At 38.6% G+C, this 24,950-nt stretch overlaps 1 protein-coding gene across 3 annotated transcripts in view; it reads left to right on the plus strand.

Moving 5' to 3' along the window:
• The first annotated feature begins 6,123 nt into the window (after positions 1-6,123).
• The window catches only part of LOC150085261 (mortality factor 4-like protein 1), a 261,359-nt gene continuing 242,532 nt past the window's right edge, over positions 6,124-24,950 (plus strand). For 2 of the 3 annotated variants that reach the window (XM_090373949.1, XM_090373950.1), the window contains exon 1: positions 6,124-6,198. Coding sequence is in view for 1 of the 3 variants with exons in the window: in XM_090373951.1 (XP_090230077.1) it covers positions 6,171-6,198 (28 nt within the window). In the remaining 2 variants the exon portion in view is untranslated. The remainder of the gene's footprint in view (positions 6,199-24,950) is intronic. The other variant, XM_090373951.1, reaches the window with a different exon arrangement.

The raw sequence follows: 24,950 nt of genomic DNA on the forward strand, positions 1-24,950 counted from the left end.
AAAATCTCTGACTACAGGTGTTCAGGATTGCAACTTTCTGGAGTTCCTTGTAGGTGTTCTCTGGGAGACCTATTGCTGCTGTGTAGAGTCTTTGGTACCATACCGGTTGTTGACACGATGATTGGGATGGTTAATACTTCTTGCATATGCCACATCTCCTTGATCTCATGTCTCAGGTTCATGTACTTCCTAATTTTTTCCTCATGGGTTTTTTGGACATTGCTAGTGTTGGGCACGGCTATGTCAATCAGGTAGGTAGCCTTTTCCATTTTGTCCACAAGGGTTATGTCCAGTCTGTTTTGGAGGATGGTCTTATCGGTTATTATGGGGCGTGGTCCCAGTACACCTTATGGGTTCGGGTTTCTAGTACTGCCAGGGGTTCGTACTTGTAGTATGGTACACTTTCTTTGGTCAACTGGTATTTCCTCGATGTATTATCCTGGCTACCTGGTGGTGTCTATGAGTGCACTCAGCCTGGGTGATCACCTCCCCCCCGCGGTGATGTGTTGGATCGTTTCTGAGGCCAGGTGGCGTCGTCGACATATGTCATCTGACATTCCGGGCTCCTTTGCGATGTATTTTCTATAGTTTCTGGTTTTGATTACCTGGTCTTGGATGGCCAGCATGAATCCTTCAGTGTCGGGGAAGAGCGTCCAGCTTGTGAGCCATGCATTGGACGCAATGTTATCGATGTGATCTTGATGGAGGTCATTTTAGTGTCTAAAGTGCCCATCTTTTTATCTTCGTTTTTTGTACCATTTGGGCGGGAAGGGTTTCCTCGCTTAGGTTGAGTAGGCTATACCACTTATCCATCTTCCTTATGGCCTGGTGCTGTGTTGTTCTCGAAGTAATCCTTCAGATTAACTCTCGCTGTTTTCTGTTGTTCTGTCAGGTCTATCAGGCCCCTTCCTCCCTCTTTCCGAGGTATTGTTATTCTCTCCACTGCTGACTTTGGGTAGTGTTGGCGACTCTTATTCATCATTGTCCTTGTCTTTCGCATGATATCTTCCAGCTCGGTTTTAGTCTAATCTATGTCCCCGAATGTGTATGTTATTACTGGAGCTTCATAGGTGTTTATGGCTTTTACTGTGTTCCCTCCGGTCAATTTCGCTTTCAGTAGGCTTCTGAGTCTCTGATGACATTTTGCTGTCATGCCCTTCTTGATTTCCTTGTGTTCCAACTGCTCAGCCTGCATCATCCGTAGGTATTTGTAGGTCTCTCTTTCTGTCATAGCTTTGATCTCTTTACCAGTTGGCAGCTGGTAGTTTCGGCCAACTAATTTTCCCAGGTGCAGTGTGTAGGTCTTGCATTTTTCTAGACCAAATTCCATCCTGATGGCCTTCCTGAATTCTTTGGTGATTCGGAGTAGTTGCTGCGTAGAGCTTGATATCATCCATGTACATCAGGTGGGTGAGGGTGTACAGGTTCTTTCTTCCTTCTTTCAGGTTATATCCATACTTGCTGCCGTTGAGCATGGTGGATAGCGGGTTGAATGCTAGACAGAACCATAGTGGGCTCATAGCATCTCCTGGCAGATTCCTCTTTTAATGGGGATTGACCTGGTTGTGATGTTCTCGACCTTAACAGTGATACTCCATTTCTTCATTGTTGCTCCTCGGAGGTTTGTCACTATCGGATTCACTTTGTAGATCTTCAGGGTATCTATTAGCCAGCCATGAGGTACGGAGTCGAAGGCCTTGCGGAATCCTCCCCATACCGTGTGGAAAGGCACGGGTTCGAATCTCGTCGATGACGCGAGGAACTTTAATGGGCTTTTTTCACTCCGTTGGTAAGTTAGTCGGTCTCAGTGTAGATAACAAGATTTGTCCAGCAAAACAGACAAATCAACTATAGAACACACGCAATTAACAGACATAAGACAGCACGGCAGATGAATTTAATTATTCGGGCGGCCTAAATAGAATAGTTTGGTTTTTGTTTTTGTATATATCCTCCGTCTGCGCGGTAGCACAGTGGTATCGTCACCGTCCTTCTCACACCGGGTGGAAAAGGCCCTGGTTCGAATCCCGTCGATGACGCAAGGAACTTTAATGGGCTTTTTTCATTCCGTGGCTGAGTTAGTCTGTCTTAGGCGTAGAGAGCAAGGTTTTTCTCCCAGAAACTGGAGTTTTTCTTCCAGCAAAACAGACAAATCGACCATAGAACACACGCAATTAACAGACATAAGATACACAGTATGGCAGATGAATTCAATTATTCGGATGGCCTAAAAATAATAGCTGTATAAATTATTATTATTATTATTATTATTATTAGGTGTATGGTGCAAGGAAGCCTGAGGCGTATGCTGCACCAGCCAAAAAAAAATTTTCTGAATCACCCTGAGAAAGGGAGAGAGAAAAAGAGTCAGAAGTAGAAGGGAATCACCGAGAATAGTAGAATGATGATATCCAGCTCAGAAGCTTAGGTGTGCCAAGTCCATACTTACCAGGTCTGAGCCCCTGGGGTTGATTATCGATATAAATTTTTTGTATATTTATCTTGGAATTGTACACAAACTTTGTGTGTGTGTGTATGTGTGTGTAAATAAATTAATGAATGAATGAATGAATGTAAAGAACCTCCAAGACTGTATTTATAGAAGACTCTAGAATTAACTCCTATTAATATAGGCAAATCATCGGCATATAAAATGACTTTATTTAAAAGCTCTATCTAACCACTCCTGTAGGACCATGTTCCAGATTAGTGGACCTAACAAGAAAAAAATTCGTATTAATTTATATAACTGTTTAGAACAATTGGCGTGGCCTAGTCTTCTTGGGAGCTTTACCACCGTAGGAAGTCAAAGTGTTCTCGAAATCCACAAAGATGGCGAGTACATATTTGTCGGAAGAATAATAAAGATTACAAAATCAACCAATGATCATTACTAGATCTTCCAGCCTAAAAGGCGTATTGGAAGAGTGAGATTAGATTAGCATACAGAAGAAATTCAAAGGTAGTAGCAGTAGTAGTAGTATTTGTAGTGGCACGTGATGCAAGAAAGCAAGAAGTGTATGATCGTATGTAGCATCAACCAAAAAAAAAAATTATACCATTCCCTCCAAATGCCTGTCCAGTTCCTCCTTAAATTTATTTAGTCTATCAACTTCCACAACGACAGATGGAAGTTTGTTCCAGCAATTAACCACCCGCTGGCTGAAGGCAAATTTGCGCACATCTATCTTTTCTTAATTTGAATTTATGCCCCCATAGGTTCGTAATCTGAGCAAGTGGAAGGATCCCATCAGAATTCAGCGTGCTCAACCCATTCAAGGCCTTATACACCTCAATCAGATCACCGCGCTGGTGCTTGGTCTCCAGCCACTGCAATTTGCAGAACTTAAGCCTCTCTTGGTAAGAGCATACCTTCATTCCCCTCACCAATCTTGTTGCCTTTCTCTGTACACACTCAAGTGATACTGTTGCACATCGAAGACTGCTGCACAAATTGGAGCAGTGTGGCATTGGAGGCAAATTGCTGCTATGGATAAGGGGATGATTGAGTGGCAGAAGACAGAGAGTGGTAATCAATGGACACTGCTCAACGTGGACTAATGTTATTAGTGGAGTTCCTCAGGGTTCAGTGTTGGGTCTGTTGTTGTTTTCGGTGTTTATGAATGATATTGATGATGGGATATCAAGTTTAATGTCCAAGTTTGCAGATGATACAAAGGTTGGCAGGGTTGTTAAGGACACTACTGACGCTATGCTGCTGCAACAGGATCTGGAAAGGTTGAACAGATGGGCTGGGAGGTGGCAAATGAAGTTTAACATTGACAAATGTAAAGTACTACATATGGGAAACAGTAACCCCAGAGCAACGTATCAACTCTGCGTTACTACACTGACAGTGGCGGAGAATATAAAGGACCTGGGGGTAATTGTGCAGGCAGATATGAAGTTCTCTGAGCAGTGCAGACGAGCTGCAAGAGTAGCTCATGGTGTCTTGTCAATGATATACAGGAATTTTTCTAGCAGGGATAAGGAGGTGATTATTCCCTTGTATAAGGCAATGGTTAGGCCACATCTTGAGTACTGTATACAGATCTGGAGGCCTCATTTCAAGAAGGATGTAGAGCTGCTGGAACGGGTACAGAGAAGGGCAACAAGATTAGTGAATGTAACAAAGGGGTACTATTACGAAGAAAGGCTTAAGTTTTGCAAATTACAGACTCTGGAGTCTAGGCACCGGCGAGGTGATCTGATAGAGGTGTATAAGGCTTTGAATGGTTTGAGCATGCTCAATGCCAATGGGATTCTTCATCTTGCCCAGAATAATCGCCTCAGAGGGCACAAATTCAAATTGAGGAAGGACGGATGTCGGATAGATGTGCGGAAATTTGCCTTTGGCCAGCGGGTCGTTGGTTGGTGGAACCGACTTCCATCACTTGTTGTTGAAGTTGATAGCCTAAACAAATTTAAAGCTCAACTGGACAGGTATTTCGAACGAACGGAGGGGTGCAATGTGAGTGGTGTGTGTTTTTTTTTTTTTTTTTTTTTTTTTTGGCTGATGCTGAATAAGCTTGCTTTCTTGCATCATATGCCTCTACTAATGCTAATGCTAATGCTAAGTAAATCTACATCCTTCCAAAAATGAGGCCTCCAGACCTGTACGGAATACTCAAGGCGTGGCCTGACCATTGCCTTATACAGAGGGACAATCACTTCCTTTCCCTGCTAGAAAAATTTCTATATATGATTGACAACACCCCAAGACCTGCCCTAGCAGCCTGTGTCCATTGCTCAGAAAACTCACAATTACTCCCAGGTCTTTTTCATTTTCTACCACCTTAAGTGTAGTACCACAGAGTTCGTATGTTTCTCTGGGGTTACTTTTACCCATATGCAGTACTTTGCATTTGTCAAGATTAAACTTCAGTTGCCACTTCTTAGCCCATCTGCCCAAGTTTTCTAGATCCTGTTGCAGTAGTATACTGCCATTACCGTCATTAGCAAGCCTGCCAACCATTGTATTATCTGCAAACTAAGCCTGATATACCTTCATCAATATCATTGATAAATATACAAAACAACAGTGGACCCAACACCGAACCCTGTGGGACTCCATTAATAACATTAGTCCACGAAGAGTAGCACCCATTAATTACCACTCTCTGTCTTGTCCCACTCAACTATCCTCTTATCCATTGTAGCAACTTACCCTTAATACCATTCTGCTCCAATTTGTACAGTAGTCTTCCATGCACAACAGTGTCAAAAGCTTTCCTGAAATCCAAGTATATGATATCAAAATTATTTTTTGCATCCAGTTCCTTTGTAACTACATCATAATATCCTATGAAATTTGTCAGACAAGACTTTCCCTTAATAAACCCATGCTGTGTCTGAATTATTGCTGCAGTCTTGTCTAGATGATCCTACAATCTAACCATTGACTCCATCATTTTACCCGTAACAGAAGTTAAACTAACTGGTCTGTAATGACTCGTGTCATCCTTCGATCCCCTTTGTGAAATGGGTAATCTGGAATCCATGAGGCATTCCAGAAGCTTCCCTATTTTAGCCTACCAGGCAATTGGACGATAATACTTGCATCATTTCTGGCTTGGGGATAAGTTTTAATAATGCTAGCTTCCAACTAGATGGAAAGACACTTTGACTCAAATATTTCGAGTAATAAACGAAGGTATATTATTTTCTGTGCAGCTAAATGCGTAAGAGTGTGTTGTGGCGGGCAGCTAAGTAATGAGTCCACTGAATTAATTCCTGCAAGAGGACGTAACTGTTGTCTTCGTGCATTCAAATTCCTCCATAAAAAATACTAAATTACCGCTTTGAATCTCGAAAACAGCTCTGTACTGAGAGAGAGAGAGAGAGAGAGAGAGAGAGAGAGAGAGCTGTTTTAGATAACTCGTACTGTTATTATTGAAGAAGTATTTTCGATTCAATTATTCTTACACATATTTCTTCTTCATCGCTCACCCAAAAACTAAAAAAAAAAAAAAAAAACGAAATCCAACTAATTAAAAATTTTCCAGAATAGCAGACGAAGCAACTGTCTGCAGCAGTTTTGGGGGCTATTATTGGGCTAGATCTCTGATCATTGCAAAAAGCATTTTATGTTTTATTTGTTGCAGAGCTACCGCGGTAGCTGATAAAGGTGGTTAAAGATTTTAGTGTTTTGTATAAGAGCGTCTTTGGACATGGCGCCAAAGTTTAGGTTTCAAGAAAGTAAGTTTTGTTTTCTACATCACACAAGAATACAAAAATAATAGATAATTGGCCTCGTTTGAGAACCTGTGAATTGTTTTACCGATTTTTTAGTTGCATACGATATTGGAAATTATGAAAAAAGATGTATTTGTTTCCTATCTTCTGTGTATAATTGATGGTGCCTTGCGTGTTTGTTTTGTTATGTATGGTAGATTTGTGGGTCGAAGGTTTTTTTTATTTGTGTGATTTTCATTTATATGTTCTGAGTTTTGCTATTCCTTCATTTTGTCCTATTGTAGTATTGGAAGTACTGCCTGTTATTTATTTTTTCTTTGAAATACTACCAGTAAATTTATTACTATTTGAACAAATATCGTGTTCACAGGCATCGATCTAAAATTAAATCGACTAGGTTTTGAACCAGGAAATGGTGTAGCTATAGACAGCGGATAAACGATCGTACTCTTCCAAGTCGTATATTTAGTTCGCTAATCATTTAAGTTATTAATACTGCGCTGTCGTGACTCGGTGCGCCTCCCATTTTTCTGAAGAACAACGTTACGTTGTCACACTCACTGAGCGTGATTGGCCGTGCTTATACTTGGCACATGTCAATCTTATCGTAGTCAGCTGGTAGGTCATTGATCGTGTTTGTACATTCACAATCGTGAATGTTCGGATATTAAAATTGAATCATAACACTTTCTACTGCATTTTATTTCACACATTCTTTTTTGAAGTAAAAGTGACCAAACTACAGTAATTAAAAGATTTAGTAATCAAATAATTCCAAATGCTAAATATAGAAAATTTTAACCCAATTATTACCCCCTCCCCCCTTTTTTGTAATTTCTTTTGCACCCTTATAGCTTACTATTCACCCATTTGTAACTCAGTACTTTAACTTGTGAGCACATATATTAGGGTAAAATTTACCCAATGAATCTTGAAAACAGCACCACTTTTCAGTATCTGTCAAGAACATTTCCACATATAACGTAATGAGGGAGTTTTCTTGATTTGTCCTGAGAACTTGCATTCAATTATCATGTAACTACACGCTTGTTTATTGTCTGGGTTAAAGTTTACTCCATATATGTATAAATATTTCTAGTATTTTTTTAAAGATTCAGTTATGGGTGCACCCTCCAAAATGCCATTTTGTCGTATGTAAAAAGAAATGGTAAAACAGCAATTTTTTTAAGACAACTAACACAAATTAACATCACATACAATCACTGATTCTTCTCGCCTATTTATTACTAGATAATATGTAAGAAAAGGAAGAAGGCAGTGAATGATTGGTGGTTTTAATTCAGCACCAAGGGGAGGGGGGACTTGTTTCCCGATTTTAAACCAGCACTGAGGGGGTGGCTAGTTTTCCAATTTTTAATCAATGTCGAGGGTGGGAAAACTAATTTATGCCTCCTCGCTGACAGTCTGGAGGGTGCACCTGTAACTGAATTTCTGCCGTATTTTTTCAGTTATGTAGAATATGGAAAATAAATAGAAACTTAGAAGTTCCTGATAAAGATTTACAAAGAACATCATGTTGCTATTTTTGTTAAGACTGCACATCTGACTTTGATTATTGTAATCTTAATTCCAGTAATTGTGTTTATTTTTATTTATTTGTAATGAAATGTCTGTTGCATACATCCAATTTAAACCTGAGCTGGGAATGTGGGGTCTTTATGACCCCATGTGATTTCAGTGATGTGCTCTTCATCTACTTGGTCCATACAGTTGAAAAGAAACTCTTAGTAACTTTCAGCAAAGTGGTATCTTTGATTTTTCCATTGAAAATCCATAAATCTCTTAGTTATTACACAAACAGGAAAAATTCAGGATGGAGTTAAGCCTGTTCTTGATTATTATATGCACATTCTGAAAAATAAGTCTTTAAAATTAGTGGCATCCTTTACATCAAATTATTGAAGCACACGGGCTTTACATTTTATGGCAGCTCCTCCAGTTATAACATTGTCTAGCCTTGTGTTGTTGGCAAGTCTGTGTGGGGTTCAATTGTTGAAGCATGCAAGTTTTTTGAGTTATATATAGCTCTCCAAGTAAAGGAGATGATAAAAAAAAAAAAACATCAATGCAAATGTTTCTAAAGGACTATAGAGGGGTTTTTATTTTAAAAAATAATTTAAATATAATATAAAATAAAAATGTATTTTTCATAGTTGTGTTCATAATAAATTGAAATAAAAATGAATCAAAAAGTGAACAATTTTGAATTATTTCTTATTGATATTTAAGGTTATAAGTGGGTAACATTTTCTTAGTGCATGCAATTATCAAAAACAGTAGCCTGACCAATTAAGGGTTAATATTTATCTGTCATTTTTAAAATGATCTGTCAAAATTTATTGCTTATTTCAATACTTTTCCTTTCCTACCCCATATATATATTTTATGATTTCTGGCTTTCTAGATCTCTGATGTCAGAGTGAAACTGTGTTTATGTTAGGCTATATAATGTCAACATATGGTGATTTAACTGATACTTCAAATTCATCAGATTTATTTACTACACTCCTAGCATTAGTGTACAAGCAAGTAAACATATACCTCTGTATTTTTGGTTTCTAGCAATTACATTGGCTGTGTAAGAGTACTTTCCCTTCTGATTTTTAGGCTAATTCATATCAAAATAGAAATAATGAAAATAGAATCAATTTCACCTCTGCATGTGTGCCTGCTGTTATACTATAAGTCTGTTTCCTTCCCCCCAACCTATCAGTTTTCCAACTCACCTAATACTGCCTCAATATTATCAGTAAATTTTATTTTACCCATTCTGTATAATTGTATTTTATAAAATACAGTACATATTAAATTAAATTCTATCCCATTCCTGTAGGAAGCCCTATGTGTTAAGAAGCACTGGCCTTACTGAGAAAAATTCTACCCCACGAGCCTTGCACAGTCTCTCCAGGGCCAAACTGATTTACGAGACTTTCATAAATTCTCTTCTGTTGTGTCATGGCAAAATTTCAAACACTTTCAAATTTGGCCCAAATGTGGCTTTGTCTCAATATCACTTCATACTTGTTAAGTAAAATCTTCGAATTCCTATGCTTAATGTCATTAGTGCCAAATCTTCGAATTCCTATGCTTAATGTCATTAGTGTACTACAGTATTACATTTTGTGCCCCTAAAAGATGATAGTTGTTCTACAGTAGGACCAGGGTATGTCTGCTAGTGAAAGATGATCCTTACTCCATAAAATATTTCTCATTTCTCTGACAAGTCACCATTCATAACTACTTACTGTGGGACCAGATGCAGAGGGTAGGCACTAATGTTCAGGTGGACAGTTTAGTGTTTGACAAGTCGCCTGATTTAATTCCTTTGAGGCTGTGACCTTCTTCAAGAACTGAAATTTGCCCAACAAAATGCTAAACACTTCTGCTGAATTCCTTCACTTTGTCTCTGCCCTCGCACGCACCACTCACACACACAGGCGCCTCCGTAGCCAGGTGGGAAGGAGCAGCAGTGCGTAGCACACGCTTCTTGATTAGACCGGGGTTCGAGCCCGTCACCACCAAATACGGAGGATGCGGAAAGGTCATTCAGGGAATGACCACCGCATATCCCGGAGCAATATGGCCTTAGTTGCTAATGCTCCTAAAAACCAAATAACAATAACAACAACTCACAAACACACATCTGTGGCATTATGTCTAGCTAGTCTAGCCTGCATTCATAATTAGTGTTATTCACACTTCACATTAATCTCTTAAGAACAATCATGTAATGCCTCACAACACATTAATTTGTGTATTTCTTTTGAAAAGAGGCTTTTTTTTTTTATTGCTAAAAAGGATTGTTCATAATGGCATTGATATTTTGTATGTTCAGTTACCTCTATGAATTTTTAGTGTGATTCTTCTTAAACATTGTTTTATATACACTTATTCAAAAATGAATGCATTTTAGTTCATTCTAAGTGTCATGGTTCATTATTAATTTATTAAGTATTCTATGCTCCATAACTACATTAAATATTTTAATTATTAATAGAAAGGTTATTAATAGAAATAGTAATAGAAATTGTGATAGCAATATTTATTATATATGTAGGATAAAAAAAATGTGTTTTTAAAAGTAAGTGTTATTTAGAAACAGTCAGTTATTTATTTGAATGTTTTTGTCATAGAAAAATAATATTGATTGTAAAATTGGAGACATTGCATAATATTAGTTTAGCGTAGTTCTTAATATTTTTTTCAGACATCATAATTGTGTTGTAATTTTGATGAGTGAGAATTTGACAGTCACACTTTTGACAAAAAATTACTATTTGAATAATATGCTGCCATTGGCATCTTTACAAATCAGACAAACTGTCATTACTGTTTCTGTATGCTTGTGATCTCTAATTAATATATACACTCAGTGATCACTGAATTATGACCAACCACCTAATACAATGTTGGGCTGCCATTCACATGGATAAAACTAATATTTGCCTAGGCAGTGACTCCACTAGGTGTCTGAAGACATCTGCAGCCATTCTGCCTGCAAGGAATTTCCATTGTCGGAATGGATGATAGTTTCTTGCCCATACATCTCACTTCCCATCCCAAAACAATCACACAGGCATTCTATTGGAATGAGGTCTGGGGAATTTGGAGGCCAATAAAGATGGATATCTTCTATCTTCACTATGTTTCTCGAACCACTCATACACAGTGCAGGCCTGATGACATGGCACATCATCTTGGAAGATCCCATTTCTGTCCTGGAAAAAATGCAACATGGCAGGGTGTGCATTGTACCTTAAAAGCTGTTGGTAGATTTCACCAGTGAGACGTTAGTCCATACCCATCAGGGGTCCTACTTGCCAGAAAAACATGCCCCGTATTAAGTCACCACTGCCACCTGCCTGGGTAGTGGACACCATACATGTTGGGTCCATGGACTTGTCTCGTTTGCACCAGACGCGAAGGCATCCATCATCATATTGTACCAGGTAGGGCTTACAATACTGGTCAAAATCTTAATACCGGTATTTTGGTATTTTTAATTTATGAAACCGGTATTAATACCGATATTCCAAAAACGTTTTTCTCAATAAATTTTGATGACAATTAGTCCAATAAAGTAAAGAAAAAAACAAGTACTGTAATTACTTGAATTCATGTTTTAAATAAACTTTTATTGCAATAATAAATATTCTGCAAAAAATCATTAAAATACAGTTATTCTAAAAACAAAAAATATATATTGTTACTGCAAAGTTTAGTTATGTTTAAGCATCCACACTACCTGACCGAATGAAGTGAGCTCTTAAGAAACATAAGCAATCAATAGTATGATCGTTTAAAATGGATCTAATTTTGGTACATATTTGATTAGCGGCAGAAAACGCCCTTTCGGATTCTATTCTGGTACTGTTGTACTGAGATAATCGTAGATGATCTCAGTCCATATTTTCTAGACTTTGAACTTTTTTAGCAAAAATAGTTAAAAGTATTTCATTAATTTCCGACTCAAGTTCATCTTTTAAAATCTCATTTGAGTCAGGTAATTTCTTATTTTGGAAAGAATTTGCAGAACACTGATGTTCTGTTCCATGTTGGTCTTCCCTGGTTGAATTATGTTCATCATTTTCTGAAGGAGAAAGGCATTTTATTAAGCGAAGTATAAATTTCACTATAGTATCTTTACTGAGTCTGGGAGAGAGCAAAGAGTGGGGATAAGGAATAAAGAGAGCAAAGAGTGCAGTTAAGGAATTCTTCACATATATAAATTCAAAGAAGAGAAGGACAAATCAGATTGGACCCCTTACGTAATGGACGTGGGACAGTATTAGATACCACGAATTACATATTCAACCCATTCAAGGTATTATAGACCTGTTAGTTTAACTTCTGTTCCAGGTAAATTAATGGAGGCACTGGTTAAAGAAGCACTGCAGGATCATCTAGACAAGAATTCAGTTATAGCTCAGACGCAGCATTGTTTTGTTAAGGGCAGGTCTTGCCTGACCAATTTGATTGGATACTATGATGTAGTCACAAAAGAACTGGATGCAGGGAATAACTTTGATATTATATATTTGGATCTTAGAAAGGCTTTTGATACTGTTGCACATGGAAGACTGCTGCACAAATTGGAGCAGTGTGGCATTGGAGGCAAATTGCTGCTATGAATAAGGGGATGGTTGAGTGGCAGAAGACAGAGAGTGGTAATCAATGGACACTGCTCAACGTGGACTAATGTTATTAGTGGAGTTCCTCAGGGTTCAGTGTTGGGTCCGTTGTTGTTTTCGGTGTTTATGAATGATATTGATGATGGGATATCAAGTTTAATGTCCAAGTTTGCAGATGATACAAAGGTTGGCAGGGTTGTTAAGGACACCACTGACGCTATGCTGCTGCAACAGGATCTGGAAAGGTTGAACAGATGGGCTGAGAGGTGGCAAATGAAGTTTAACATTGACAAATGTAAAGTACTACATATGGGAAACAGTAACCCCAGAGCAACGTATCAACTCTGCTGTACCACACTGACAGTGGTGGAGAATGAAAAGGACCTGGGGGTAATTGTGCAGGCAGATATGAAGTTCTCTGAGCAGTGCAGACGAGCTGCAAGAGTAGCTCATGGTGTCTTGTCAATGATATACAGGGATTTTTCTAGCAGGGATAAGGAGGTGATTATTCCCTTGTATAAGGCAATGGTTAGGCCACATCTTGAGTACTGTATACAGGTCTGGAGGCCTCATTTCAAGAAGGATGTAGAGCTGCTGGAATGGGTACAGAGAAGGGCAACAAGATTAGTGAATGGAACAAAGGGTTGCTCTTACGAAGAAAGGCTTAAGTTTTGCAAATTACAGTGTCTGGAGACTAGGCACCGGCGAGGTGATCTGATAGAGGTGTATAAGGCTTTGAATGGTTTGAACATGCTCAATGCCAATGGGATTCTTCATCTTGCTCAGAATAATCACCCGAGAGGGCATAAATTCAAATTGAGGAAGGACGGATGTCGGATAGATGTGCGGAAATTTGCCTTTGGCCAGCGGGTGGTTGGTTGGTGGAACCGACTTCCATCACTTGTTGAAGTTGATAGCCTAAACAAATTTAAGGCTCAACTGGACAGGTATTTCGAGCGAACGGAGGGGTGAAATGGGAGTGGTGTGTTTTTTTTTTTTTTTTGGCTGATGCTGAATAAGCTTGCTTTCTTGCATCATATGCCTCTACTAATGCCAATGCTAATGCTATTACATACCTTGAATGGGTTGAGCACGCTGAATTCTGATGGGATCCTTCCACTTGTTCAGATTACGAACTGAAGGGAGCATAAATTCAAATTAAGAAAGGACAGATGTAGAATAGATGTGCGGAAATTTGCCTTCAGCCAGCGGGTGGTTAATTGCTGGAACAAACTTCCATCTGACGTTGTGGAAGTTGATAGCTTGAATAAATTTAAGGAGGAACTCGACAGGCATTTGGAGGGAATGGTGTGATTTTTTTTTTTTTTTTTGGCTGATGCTGCATAAACTCATACACTTGCTTTCTTGCATCACATGCCACTACTACTACTACCACAGGTGAAGTTTCAGATGAACTCAACAGTTACTTTGCATCGATATTTACATAAAAAAACCCCTTTGTGTCAATGAGATATTATGGAATGAAGTTGAAAAAAATGTAATTAAGGATGTTGAAATTTCAAATGATTTGACAAATGTAAAGTACTACATATGGGAAACAGTAACCCCAGAGCAACGTATCAACTCTGCTGTACCACACTGACAGTGGTGGAGAATGAAAAGGACCTGGAGGTAATTGTGCAGGCAGATATGAAGTTCTCTGAGCAGTGCAGACGAGCTGCAAGAGTAGCTCATGGTGTCTTGTCAATGATATACAGGGATTTTTCTAGCAGGGATAAGGAGGTGATTATTCCCTTGTATAAGGCAATGGTTAGGCCACATCTTGAGTACTGTATACAGGTCTGGAGGCCTCATTTCAAGAAGGATGTAGAGCTGTAGGATGTAATTAATACATAACTTGATACGAAAGTTATATAAAGGGATTTCGCAGATAACACTCGTTACTGAAACGTAAATATTTCGTAGATAACACTCGTTACTGAAACATAAATATAGCATTATAACTGTGTTTGGATACAAGTTTAGGATTTAATTTTGTACAGAAATTGAAATTTTATTGAAAGTAAATCTAAATCATGACTCAAACCAGAGCAGCAAAGCAAAGGGCTCAAGCTAATGGGAATGCTGTGGCCCAGGGGAGAACTGAGGGGGACAGTTGGCCTCTGAATCACAGCCTTGTAAGATGCACTATTTGCTTGATGTTTGCGGAGCAGTCAAGTATGGGACATGATACTGCCATGGGGGATGTCTTTGTGTGTGTGCGATGCAAGGAGTGTAAGGAGATAAGGCGACAACTCAGCGTTGTTATGGGCCTATATGAGAGCTTGAAGGATAGGGTGGATGCCCTCGAAGGATTACAAGTGAGGGGCCCATCAAGCTCTCAGCTGCCCACACCAATGCCAGAGCTTGCACTTGGTCATCGCGGAACACAGCGGCAACTCCCAAGGCAGAATGCGCTGGTCCCAAAGGAACTAGTAGTTGTTGGTGACTCTATTGTCAGGCGCCTCCGTAGCCAGGTGGGAAGGAGCAGCAGTGCGTAGCACACTCTTCTTGATTAGACCGGGGTTCGAGCCCGTCACCACCAAATACGGAGGATGCGGAAAGGTCAGGGAATGACCACCGCATATCTCGGAGCAATATGGCCTTAGTTGCTAATGCTCCTAAAAACCAAATAACAAACTAACAGACTCTATTGTCAGGGAAATGGGAAACATGCTTTGTAAAAAGGATAGGTGGAATAGGACCAGGGTATGTCTGCCAGGGGCAAAAGTTGATGACGTTGTAGAGCGGATATCATCTTTTAAGGGCACAAAAGGTGATATAGTTGTACACGTTGGCACTAATGACATTAAGAGTAGGAGACCGGCGGAATTACTTGACAAGTACAGGTCACTGATGAAAAAAAGCCGTGAATTAGGGTTGACATTGAAAGTGTCTGCAATTCTGCCCAGACACGATAGGAGGGAGTATATGATGAGAGCCCTGTCAATCAATTCGGCCCTGGAAAGATTGTGCAGGGCTCAAGGGGTAGAATTTTTTTCAGCCTGGTCTGTACTTGTTAACAGGAGAGACTGCTTCTACAGGGATGGGATACACTTAAATAGAAAGGGTGCAAGAATGTTTGCTGATGCTATCGAGGCAATGTTAGGTGGGTCGGAAAACTGCTAGATTGGGGGGATACAAGGACTAATAGATTAACAGTAGCCACTGGCAGAGGTGAAAGTGATTCTTGCACTGCTTCTATTGGAATGAGCCGCAGCCTGGAAAATAAGATGCAGGATATTTCAGAGACTGCTGGGAATCATTGGGGTACAAGTAAACACATGGGTTGTGTTAGGGTAGCTAAGAAAAAGAACAGGTGCATGTATACTTGTGTGTACACCAATGCTAGGAGTTTAGTAAATAAATTTGATGAATTTGAGGTATTGCTCAAAACATCAAAGGCAGATATTGTGGGGATTTCAGAGACGTGGTGTCACACAGATATAAGAAATGCAGAACTGGAATTTGGGGAGTACAATGTCTACAGAAAGGATAGACAGGATAGGAAGGGAGGAGGGGTTATGCTATTAGTTAAAAAACACATAAAATCCAAGGAAGTGAAGCCAGTCGACATCGCTGGACAGTGCAGTGTCGAGTCAGTTTGGTGTGACATAAGCATTGGGAGATCAAAATTGAGAGTAGGAGTGTGCTATAGGCCTAATGACTCTGATGAGTATAATAAGAAACTGTTCGGAGAAATAGAGTGGGCCAGTAAATCAGAGAGTCTTATAATGGGGGATTTTAATTTCCCAGATATTGACTGGAATTTGGGGGCTGGTCACTCACACAGTAGCAAGGCTTTTGTGGATTTATTGGATGATTGTTTTCTACATCAGCATGTTCGGGAGGCAACTAGAGGGAGTAATACTCTTGATTTGATTATCAGTAGTGATTCTTCATGCATTAAGAATCTGCAGATAAATGAACCACTTGGTGGCAGTGATCACAGTGTGCTGAAGTGGGAGTTACTCAAAGAGGTAACTACCATTAGGGGTAAAGGGAAGGGGTATTGCTTTCGTAAAGGCGACTACAATGGACTGAGACATTGATTCTCTAGCTTACTGCTAGAGTTGAATACACCTCTGGCATTCCCCTCGCTGAATAACTCCTCATGTGTGAATGTCGATGCAAAATATTCATTTAGTTTGTTAGCTACCCGAGCAGGGTCATCAACAGTTGACCCATCGATCTCAAGTGGACCAATCTGATTCATCCCCTTCCTTCTAGAGTTTACATAAGTAAAGAACTCTTTGCTGTTTAAATTATTTAAATTCTATACAGTGGGATCAACTGATGATATTGCCAACAGCAAATTCAAAATGGGAAGCATTCAAAGAACTTATCGTGGAAGCTACTAGGCTTTACATACCAACTAAGAAATATTGTTCAAGGTTTAGGCCTAAATGGTTGTCAGATGAACTAATGAGGCATATGGCAGAGAAGAAAAATGCATGGGATACATACAAATTAACACGTGACACGGACGCCTATGATAGATACAAGTTGATCTGTAACCAAGTTACAAAGGAGGTTAGGCAGGCGAAGGCAGATTACGAGAGATCCTTGGCAAGGGATGCGAAGAAAAACAGCAAAGAGTTCTTTACTTATGTAAACTCTAGAAGGAAGGGGATGAATCAGATTGGTCCACTTGAGATCGATGGGTCAACTGTTGATGACCCTGCTCGGGTAGCTAACAAACTAAATGAATATTTTGCATCGACATTCACACATGAGGAGTTATTCAGCGAGGGGAATGCCAGAGGTGTATTCAACTCTAGCAGTAAGCTAGAGAATCTTGTAATAACTGAGAGCAAAGTGGAGGAGAAATTGTTGAAGATAAACACAAGAAAGGCACCTGGGGTGGATGGGATCTATCCAGTTATATTAAAGGAGGCAGCAAAGGAGGTAAGCAAACCCTTAGCCATAATTATGAGAGCTTCCTTGGACTCAGGGGAGGTACCCATTGACTGGAGATGTGCAAATGTGACCCCAATTCACAAAGGGGGATCAAAGGCTGGCACAAGTAATTATAGACCTGTGAGTTTAACTTCTGTTCCCGGAAAATTAATGGAGGCACTGGTGAAAGAAGCACTGCAGGATCATCTAGACAAGACTTCAGTTATAGCTAGGACACAGCATGGTTTTGTTAAGGGGAAGTCTTGCCTGACCAATTTGATTGGATACTATGATGCAGTCACAAAAGAACTGGATGCAGGGAATAACTTTGATATTATATACTTGGATCTTAGAAAGGCTTTTGATACTGTTGCACATGGAAGACTGCTGCACAAATTGGAGCAGTGTGGCATTGGAGGCAAGTTGCTGCTATGGATAAAGGGGTGGTTGAGGGGGAGAAGACAGAGAGTGGTAATCAATGGACACTGCTCATCGTGGACTAATGTTATTAGTGGAGTCCCTCAGGGTTCAGTATTGGGGCCTTTATTGTTTTCTGTATTTATAAATGATATTGATGATGGTATATCAGGCTTAATGTCCAAGTTTGCAGACGATACGAAGGTTGGCAGGGTTGTCAAGGACACTACTGACACTATGCTGCTGCAACAGGATTTGGAAAGGTTGCGCAGATGGGCTTCGAGGTGGCAAATGAAGTTTAACATTGACAAATGTAAAGTACTACATATGGGAAACAGCAACTCCAGAGCAACGTATCAACTCTGTGGTACTACACTGACAGTGGTAGAGAATGAAAGGGACCTGGGGGTGGTGGTGCAGGCAGATATGAAGTTCTCTGAGCAGTGCAGACGAGCTGCAAGAGTAGCTCATGGTGTATTGTCAATGATATATAGGAATTTTTCTAGCAGGGATAAGGAGGTGATTATTCCCTTGTATAAGGCAATGGGCAGGCCACACCTAGAGTACTGTATACAGGCCTGGAGGCCTCATTTCAGGAAGGATGTAGAGCTGCTGGAACGAGTACAGAGAAGGGCAACTAGATTGGTGAATGGGACAAAGGGGTTCTCTTACGAAGAAAGGCTTAAGTTTTGCAAATTACAGTGTCTGGAAACCAGGCACCAGCGGGGTGATCTGATAGAGGTGTACAAAGCCTTGAATGGTTTGAGCATGCTCAATGCTGATGGGATTCTTCCTCTAGCTCAGAAAAATCACCTGAGAGGGCATAAATTCAAATTGAGGAAAGACAGATGTAGGATAGATGTGCGGAAATTTGCCTTTAGCCAGCGGGTGGTTGGTGGGTGGAACAGACTTCCATCCCTTGTCGTGGAAGTTGATAGCCTAAATAAGTTTAAGGCTCAGCTGGACAGGTATTTCGAACGAACAGAGGGGTGAAGTGGAAGTGGTTATTTTTATTTATTTATGTTACTTTTTTTTTTTTTTTTTGGCTGATGCTGCATAAGCTTGCTTTCTTGCATCAAATGCCTCTACTAATGCTAATGCTAATTATTTAATGAGAACTTTCGAGCCTACAGGCGAGTAAGGCTCCTATAGTTGATGGCATATACCCTATAATCTTAAAAGAGACGGCAAGTGAGTGCATCGAACCATTAAGGCATGGTTCAATGAGAGCATCACTGGACTCGGGAGAGATTCCGTTGGATTGGTATAAATTGTAACATAAAGGCGGTTCTAGGAGTGTAACGGGAAATTGCCAACCGGCCAGTCTAACTTCAGTAGTAGGGAAAATCATGGAGGCAATGATCAAGGGTGGAATTCAGAATCATTTAAATGAAAAATCAATTCTGTAGGATACATAGCATGGTTTTGTAAAGGGAAAATCATGTTTAATTAATCTGGTTAGCTATTTTGACAGGGTCATTCAAGAGCTGGACTTTGGGAATAATTTCGACATTGTTTATTTGAATTTCAGCAAAGCATTTGACCCAGTCCCACATGAGTGGTTACTTTATAAGTTGGAGCAGGCTGGAATCATAGGAAAAATCCTTAGATGGATGGCACGATGGCTTGAGGGCACCAGGCAGAGGGTTGTGATAAATGGTTATTCCTCAGATTGGGTTAATGTAAGGAGTGGGGTTCCCCAAGGATCAGTATTTGGACTACTGTTGTTTTTGATTATCTTAAATGACATCTATGAAGGGATGAAGGGCGTGAGGTCTAAACTTGCAGATGATATAAAGATCAGTAGAGTAGTTAATGATCGCCACCCATCAGAGCTTCTTCAGAGTAACCTAGATAGATTTCTGAGATGGTCAGAAAAGTTGTAGCTATGCTTTAATTCAGCAAAATGCAAGGTCTTACACCTGGGGAACAGTAACCCCAAAATAACTTATACAATTGGTGGAGTTGAACTAAAGTTAGTAGTGGTGGAACAGGACTTGGGAAATACGAGGTCAGACATGAAGTTGTCCGAGAATTGTGGACAGATCGCAATGTTGCATGGTGTCTTATCGATGATTTATCGAACATTTTCTAGTAGAGATAAGGACTTCATAATCACATAAAGGTGATTTTATAACCTTTATATGATAAAATTATAAGCAATTTTTTTTTTTTAAATTAGTACCGAAAAACCGGTATTTCAATACCGGAAAAAAATGACCGGGATCCTGGTATTTTAAGCCCTAGTACCAGGTATTTAGACTCATCCAACCAGCACATTCATTTCCAGTCCTCCAGTGTGTTGTTGACACCACAGCATTTGCTATTTGCAATGGTCAGTGGTAAGTAGGCAGGTGTCTCTTGGGTCATCTACTGTGGAACCCACTATGTCTGAGTGTGCAGCGCATTATCATTTGGATATTCTTGCGTTCCCCATATTGTGTTGTGATGTTAGCTGTCACACAGTAACCTGACATTGAGCCCGTACAGTCACTGCACTGCACTGCACCCTTCACTTGCCACAAACATCCACTTTGCATAATCCTTTACAGTTTGACCTGTTCAACACCATTCTTTGTACACCTGAACCACAGTGGACCATGAGCAACAGTCAAGACATTCTGTTTCTGATATGGAAAGACCTGATGCACGAGTTATGCCCTTTTGAAACTCCATGAAATCTTTACTGTCCCATAACTGCTGCTTTATCACTTTTGACTTGCATGACCAGATGCATATTACGACTGCTCTGGCATACGAAGCTGTTTGTCTTTTTCTGTTGCAAGCTATACAGCATAGTCCATTATGGAATGGGAGGTCACAATTCACTGATCACCGAATATATTTTACTATTCACCTGTTTTTATAACTTGTGCTATGCTGTGGGGATTCCACTAGAAATCATTCTACTGTCACCACAGTCAGTGTCTCCCCCCCCAACCTTCTGCTCTTCACACTGCAGGAATAGTAGTTAACGGTGTCAAAAAATTTCTCAGCTAGATATCTCATAAGGTTGTTTCTAAACTTTGAAGTGATAAATCACAAAATTGCTTTTCATTTTATTGTGTTTAAAAATATCTGTAATTATGTGTTGAAATGTCTGTAGCTGTATATACATTTAATAAGTCTTGTATGTATATACAGCTGGTGCTCAAATAGGAGGGGCATGTTCAAAAAGCTTGAAACTCAAATATATAATATGGATCTCTCACTTTATTACTTATAACTTTATATGTATATAAAAGTTTCATTTTTTCCTGGAGATTTTTAATACTTGTTAAATAAAATTAACTTCTCCTCAAAATAGTCATTAACAGCATTAGCTTCTGAAAACCTGTTCCACAACTTTAAACTTAAGATTTCTGAACAAATAATAGTTACTGGGATTCATTCTGGGTGGTTTATAGCTGCTCATACAGACATTCTTCAATAGCATGTTGACCAGCTCTGTGCTTGTGATTAGGCACATTTTCAAGTTTTGTGAAACCCATCTGGTAGCTATTTTAAACATGTAGTTCTGTCTACCTCTAGTAGTCTCTAAAATTTGATCATTTATGATTACTTATTCTATACCAGCAATTGTTTTAGCATTTATTCAGGTGGTCTTTCACTTCATTGAACATCTTCATTAGATTTCCATCCATATTTAAATTCGTTATGCCACCTGATTTATTGTTGGTTTCTTCCTGACAAGTTTGACAGATGCTAATATTTCTGTTTCAGGATTATCATTACCATTACTAGAGAATAATAGTCTTTCATTGAATATTTTGAGTTGATTTTTTTTTTGCATATATTAGGTACAGAAATATAGATATATTATTCATAAATTTAAATTTTTGTAACTAACTTATTTATACCAGAGTTGCAAAACACTTTGAGTGCCCCCTTGTGTATTTAATAGAATTGGCAAAGGGGAGTAAACTATGTTTTGAATAGGTTTTGCTGTTGCAAATGGCAATGTATAGCCATTGTTTTCAATATGCTTGTGGTTTTTGATGCAAATTATATTAAATATGATTGCATTTTCTGAAAATTCAAAATGTGAAATTAGTTTACCTGCTGATGATTAATAATTTGTGTATCAATGGAAGCAGCATTAATTATGTTAGTAAAAATACCTCATGGAGAAAAGAATTAATAATTTGTACTGGTCAGTAAAAATGGTATTAAATTTATTTGTATAACTAATGCTAATGATCTATACTTGCTTTTCAAAGGGTCAAATAATGCAATTTTTGTTCACTATATCAATACTGTTCAGTTTAAATTCTTGAAGTAATGTTTATGACAGTTTTGCACTTAACTTGCTTCCTCGTGGCTGTTACTGTCTGCTACGAGTTAACATCTCCTTTATCAGTTATTAATATTTAGGCATATTATGGTTGTTGCTGTACTGATTGGAAGACTGAATGGACATAGCAGATGCTCAAAAAATAAATGTTCTCAGTTTGGGCAATGCACATATGAAAGTCATTGCTTTTAGAAATTCTAAAAAAAAAATTAATTTTTTTTTTTTAATGAAAACCAGAAACAGGAAAGGTATTAGAACCTATATTACTTGGTACTGTAAATTATATTAAATATGATTGCATTTGCTGAAATACTTTATTAACTTTGTTGACTTCTCAGTTTGTGAAATAAAGGAATTCATCTCTACAAGAATAATTTAACCAACACAATTTGAGCAAACATTGACATCGGAAGACTTAAAACAGTAATCCAACCAAGGAAAAGAAGAACAGAAATCTTGCAGATCATTCCATTTCACATTCTTATAATTCCAACACAAAATTGAGAATGGCCCCAACAAGAAAGGCTCCATTGGAGAAGAGACTATCACTAAGTTGTGATCTGAGGTACTCACCCCGACTGTGTGGTTAGGATTATCTAATATTTTGGTAGGTAAATGAACAATCTGTCTGTGATCATTAGTAATTGCAAAAGCCTCAGCATGTCGACCAGCTGGATCCATTTGACTAGAAAACAGAAGCCAACTGGAGTTGTAAACATAAAATTACTAAGGAAAATTACCTCATTGTTAGAAAAGTTGGGCTGGAGAAATTTAAGTTTTAAAGAAAGGAAGTCAGAGTTCCAAGTGATTACTAGAGTTGGCAGAACAATACAGGCAACAGATGAATTTGACTGAATGGGGTAGAGAGAGAGAGAGATTTTATGCCAGAGAATATCGAAAAGCAGAGTCGATATTACTGTTTCTGACAGGGAATATCAGACATATGCACAAGTACTGCCATTGAAGCAACAGGAATCATACAGTGAATAATAAGGATAACTGAGATGAGTAGTGAAATCTGCTGGATAACTGGGATTCTGTTAGAAAAGGCAAATGGGTCTCGGCAGACTGTCAGTGGAAATGGACATCATTGAGATTAGAACTGAGACTACATATATTTGTGAAATGAACAAGGAAGTGTTTGGGAGGTTTAGGTCTTTTCCCAGATAAATTTGTTTTGTTAGTTTGACTGTTAATGATGTATTTAGTAGAAGAAAAGGTGTGGACATGTTGTATGAAGCAGTGAAATTTTTGGATATGCACACAGCAAGAATATTCCCAGCTTCTTGATATAACTTGGCACTCGATAGTGCCTCCACATAACACACTTCTCGGATTCCCTCCAGTCGCTATCTGATTTACTAAATATATGAATCATGAATTTAACAAGTTTTCAAAAGGGTTCTCTTCTGTATTTCATGGTGTTTGTTTATGAATTGAGTATGCTAGTTTTGAATATGACTCTAATTTTTATGTAGTATCAATATTGTGCCCAGAAATTAAAGAAAAGTAAATTGCATCATATTATATCAGATTAATTGTTACAAGTAGTTAGCTAAAAAAATTAGAAATTAAAATGTAGAAACCCTCTTTGTTAATCAGAAAAATTTCTTAAAAATGTACCCTTGAATATCCTTTTTTTTTTTTTTTTTTTTTTTTTGTGGTCAGTGTGACGTCACAACCCACAAACTAGATGAATTTGTTTATCATGTGGTTATCTCACCTTTCCTCGTATCTCCATTTCACTGACAGTATGCCCTGGTGGAATAAACTTTCCTCAACCAGAAAAAAAAAAAAAAAAACTTGATTAATATTGCCCATATTGGGGCTGAATAAAATCTGGGTGAGAGTGCAAATAATGGAACTTGATTCTTATTCTACATGCTATTTTTCCTGCAGTTTTACATATTTTTGGAAACATAGATGTATGTTTTTCTTAACATTATCAAGAAAAACCATTCACTACAAGGCAAAATGAATGCAGGGGCAGGGCATTGGCTCAATATTAGTCATTTTTTATTTCAGTTCTTTTGAAGCTAATATTGCTTAGCTGCCCTACACACTTATATAGCCTTAAATTTTCTTCAGTTTTTTTTTGAATATTTGTTGCTCCAATAAATGTTTCACCTTTCACTTTTGCACTGTGCAGTTTTGAAAACAGACTATGTTTGAAAGCATCACTTTGAGAATCCAGTGTTTTAACAAATTATTTGACCAGTCTCAGCTTGATATGGATTTGCGGAAGCAACACTTTTTTGGAACCAAGGAAATTTTTACTACATTGTGTGTGTGTGTGTGTGTGTGTGTGTGTGTGTGTGTGTGTGTGTGTGTGTGTGCGTGCGCGCGCGCGCGCGCATTTGCTAAGCTGAAATTCTATTTTGGTTGACCATTCTCTTCTTCTGTAGTGCTGATATACTCTCCTTAAAGCAAGGAAACTTATTGCAAATTGAGAAAACAGACATTGCATTTATACTGCTCATATTTCATCTTCTCTAATGCATGGTTTACATTTCCATAGTTTTCTTTAATATGAACAGTGTGCACAACAGGAATGATTATTGTATATCTCCATTATGAAACAACACAGCTCTTAAATAAATTAATAAATATATTTATTAAATTAATAAGCTCAAAGTGCAAACAGGTTTTGAATAAATTCAAACTCCATTTTGAAAAGCCCAAGTGTAAAAAATTTACTGCTTGCCAGTCAGTCCTGTTATGTTTCCAGAGCCAGTGGCCAAAACCTCTTTCCAACTACAGCTTTAGCATTAGCATTAGTAGAGGCATTTGATGCAAGAAAGCAAGCTTATGCAGCATCAGCCAAAAAAAAAAATAAAGTAAAATAAATAAATAAAAAATAACCACTTTCACTTCACCTCTCTGTTCGTTCGAAATACTTGTCCAGCTGAGCCTTAAACTTATTTAGGCTATCAACTTCCACGACAAGGGATGGAAGTCTGTTCCACCTACCAACCACCCGCTGGCTAAAGGCA

This window comes from Mastigoproctus giganteus, chromosome 5 (genome assembly GCF_048544385.1).
Source record: "Mastigoproctus giganteus isolate SK-2022 chromosome 5, ASM4854438v1, whole genome shotgun sequence".
Lineage (NCBI taxonomy): Eukaryota > Metazoa > Arthropoda > Arachnida > Uropygi > Thelyphonidae > Mastigoproctus > Mastigoproctus giganteus.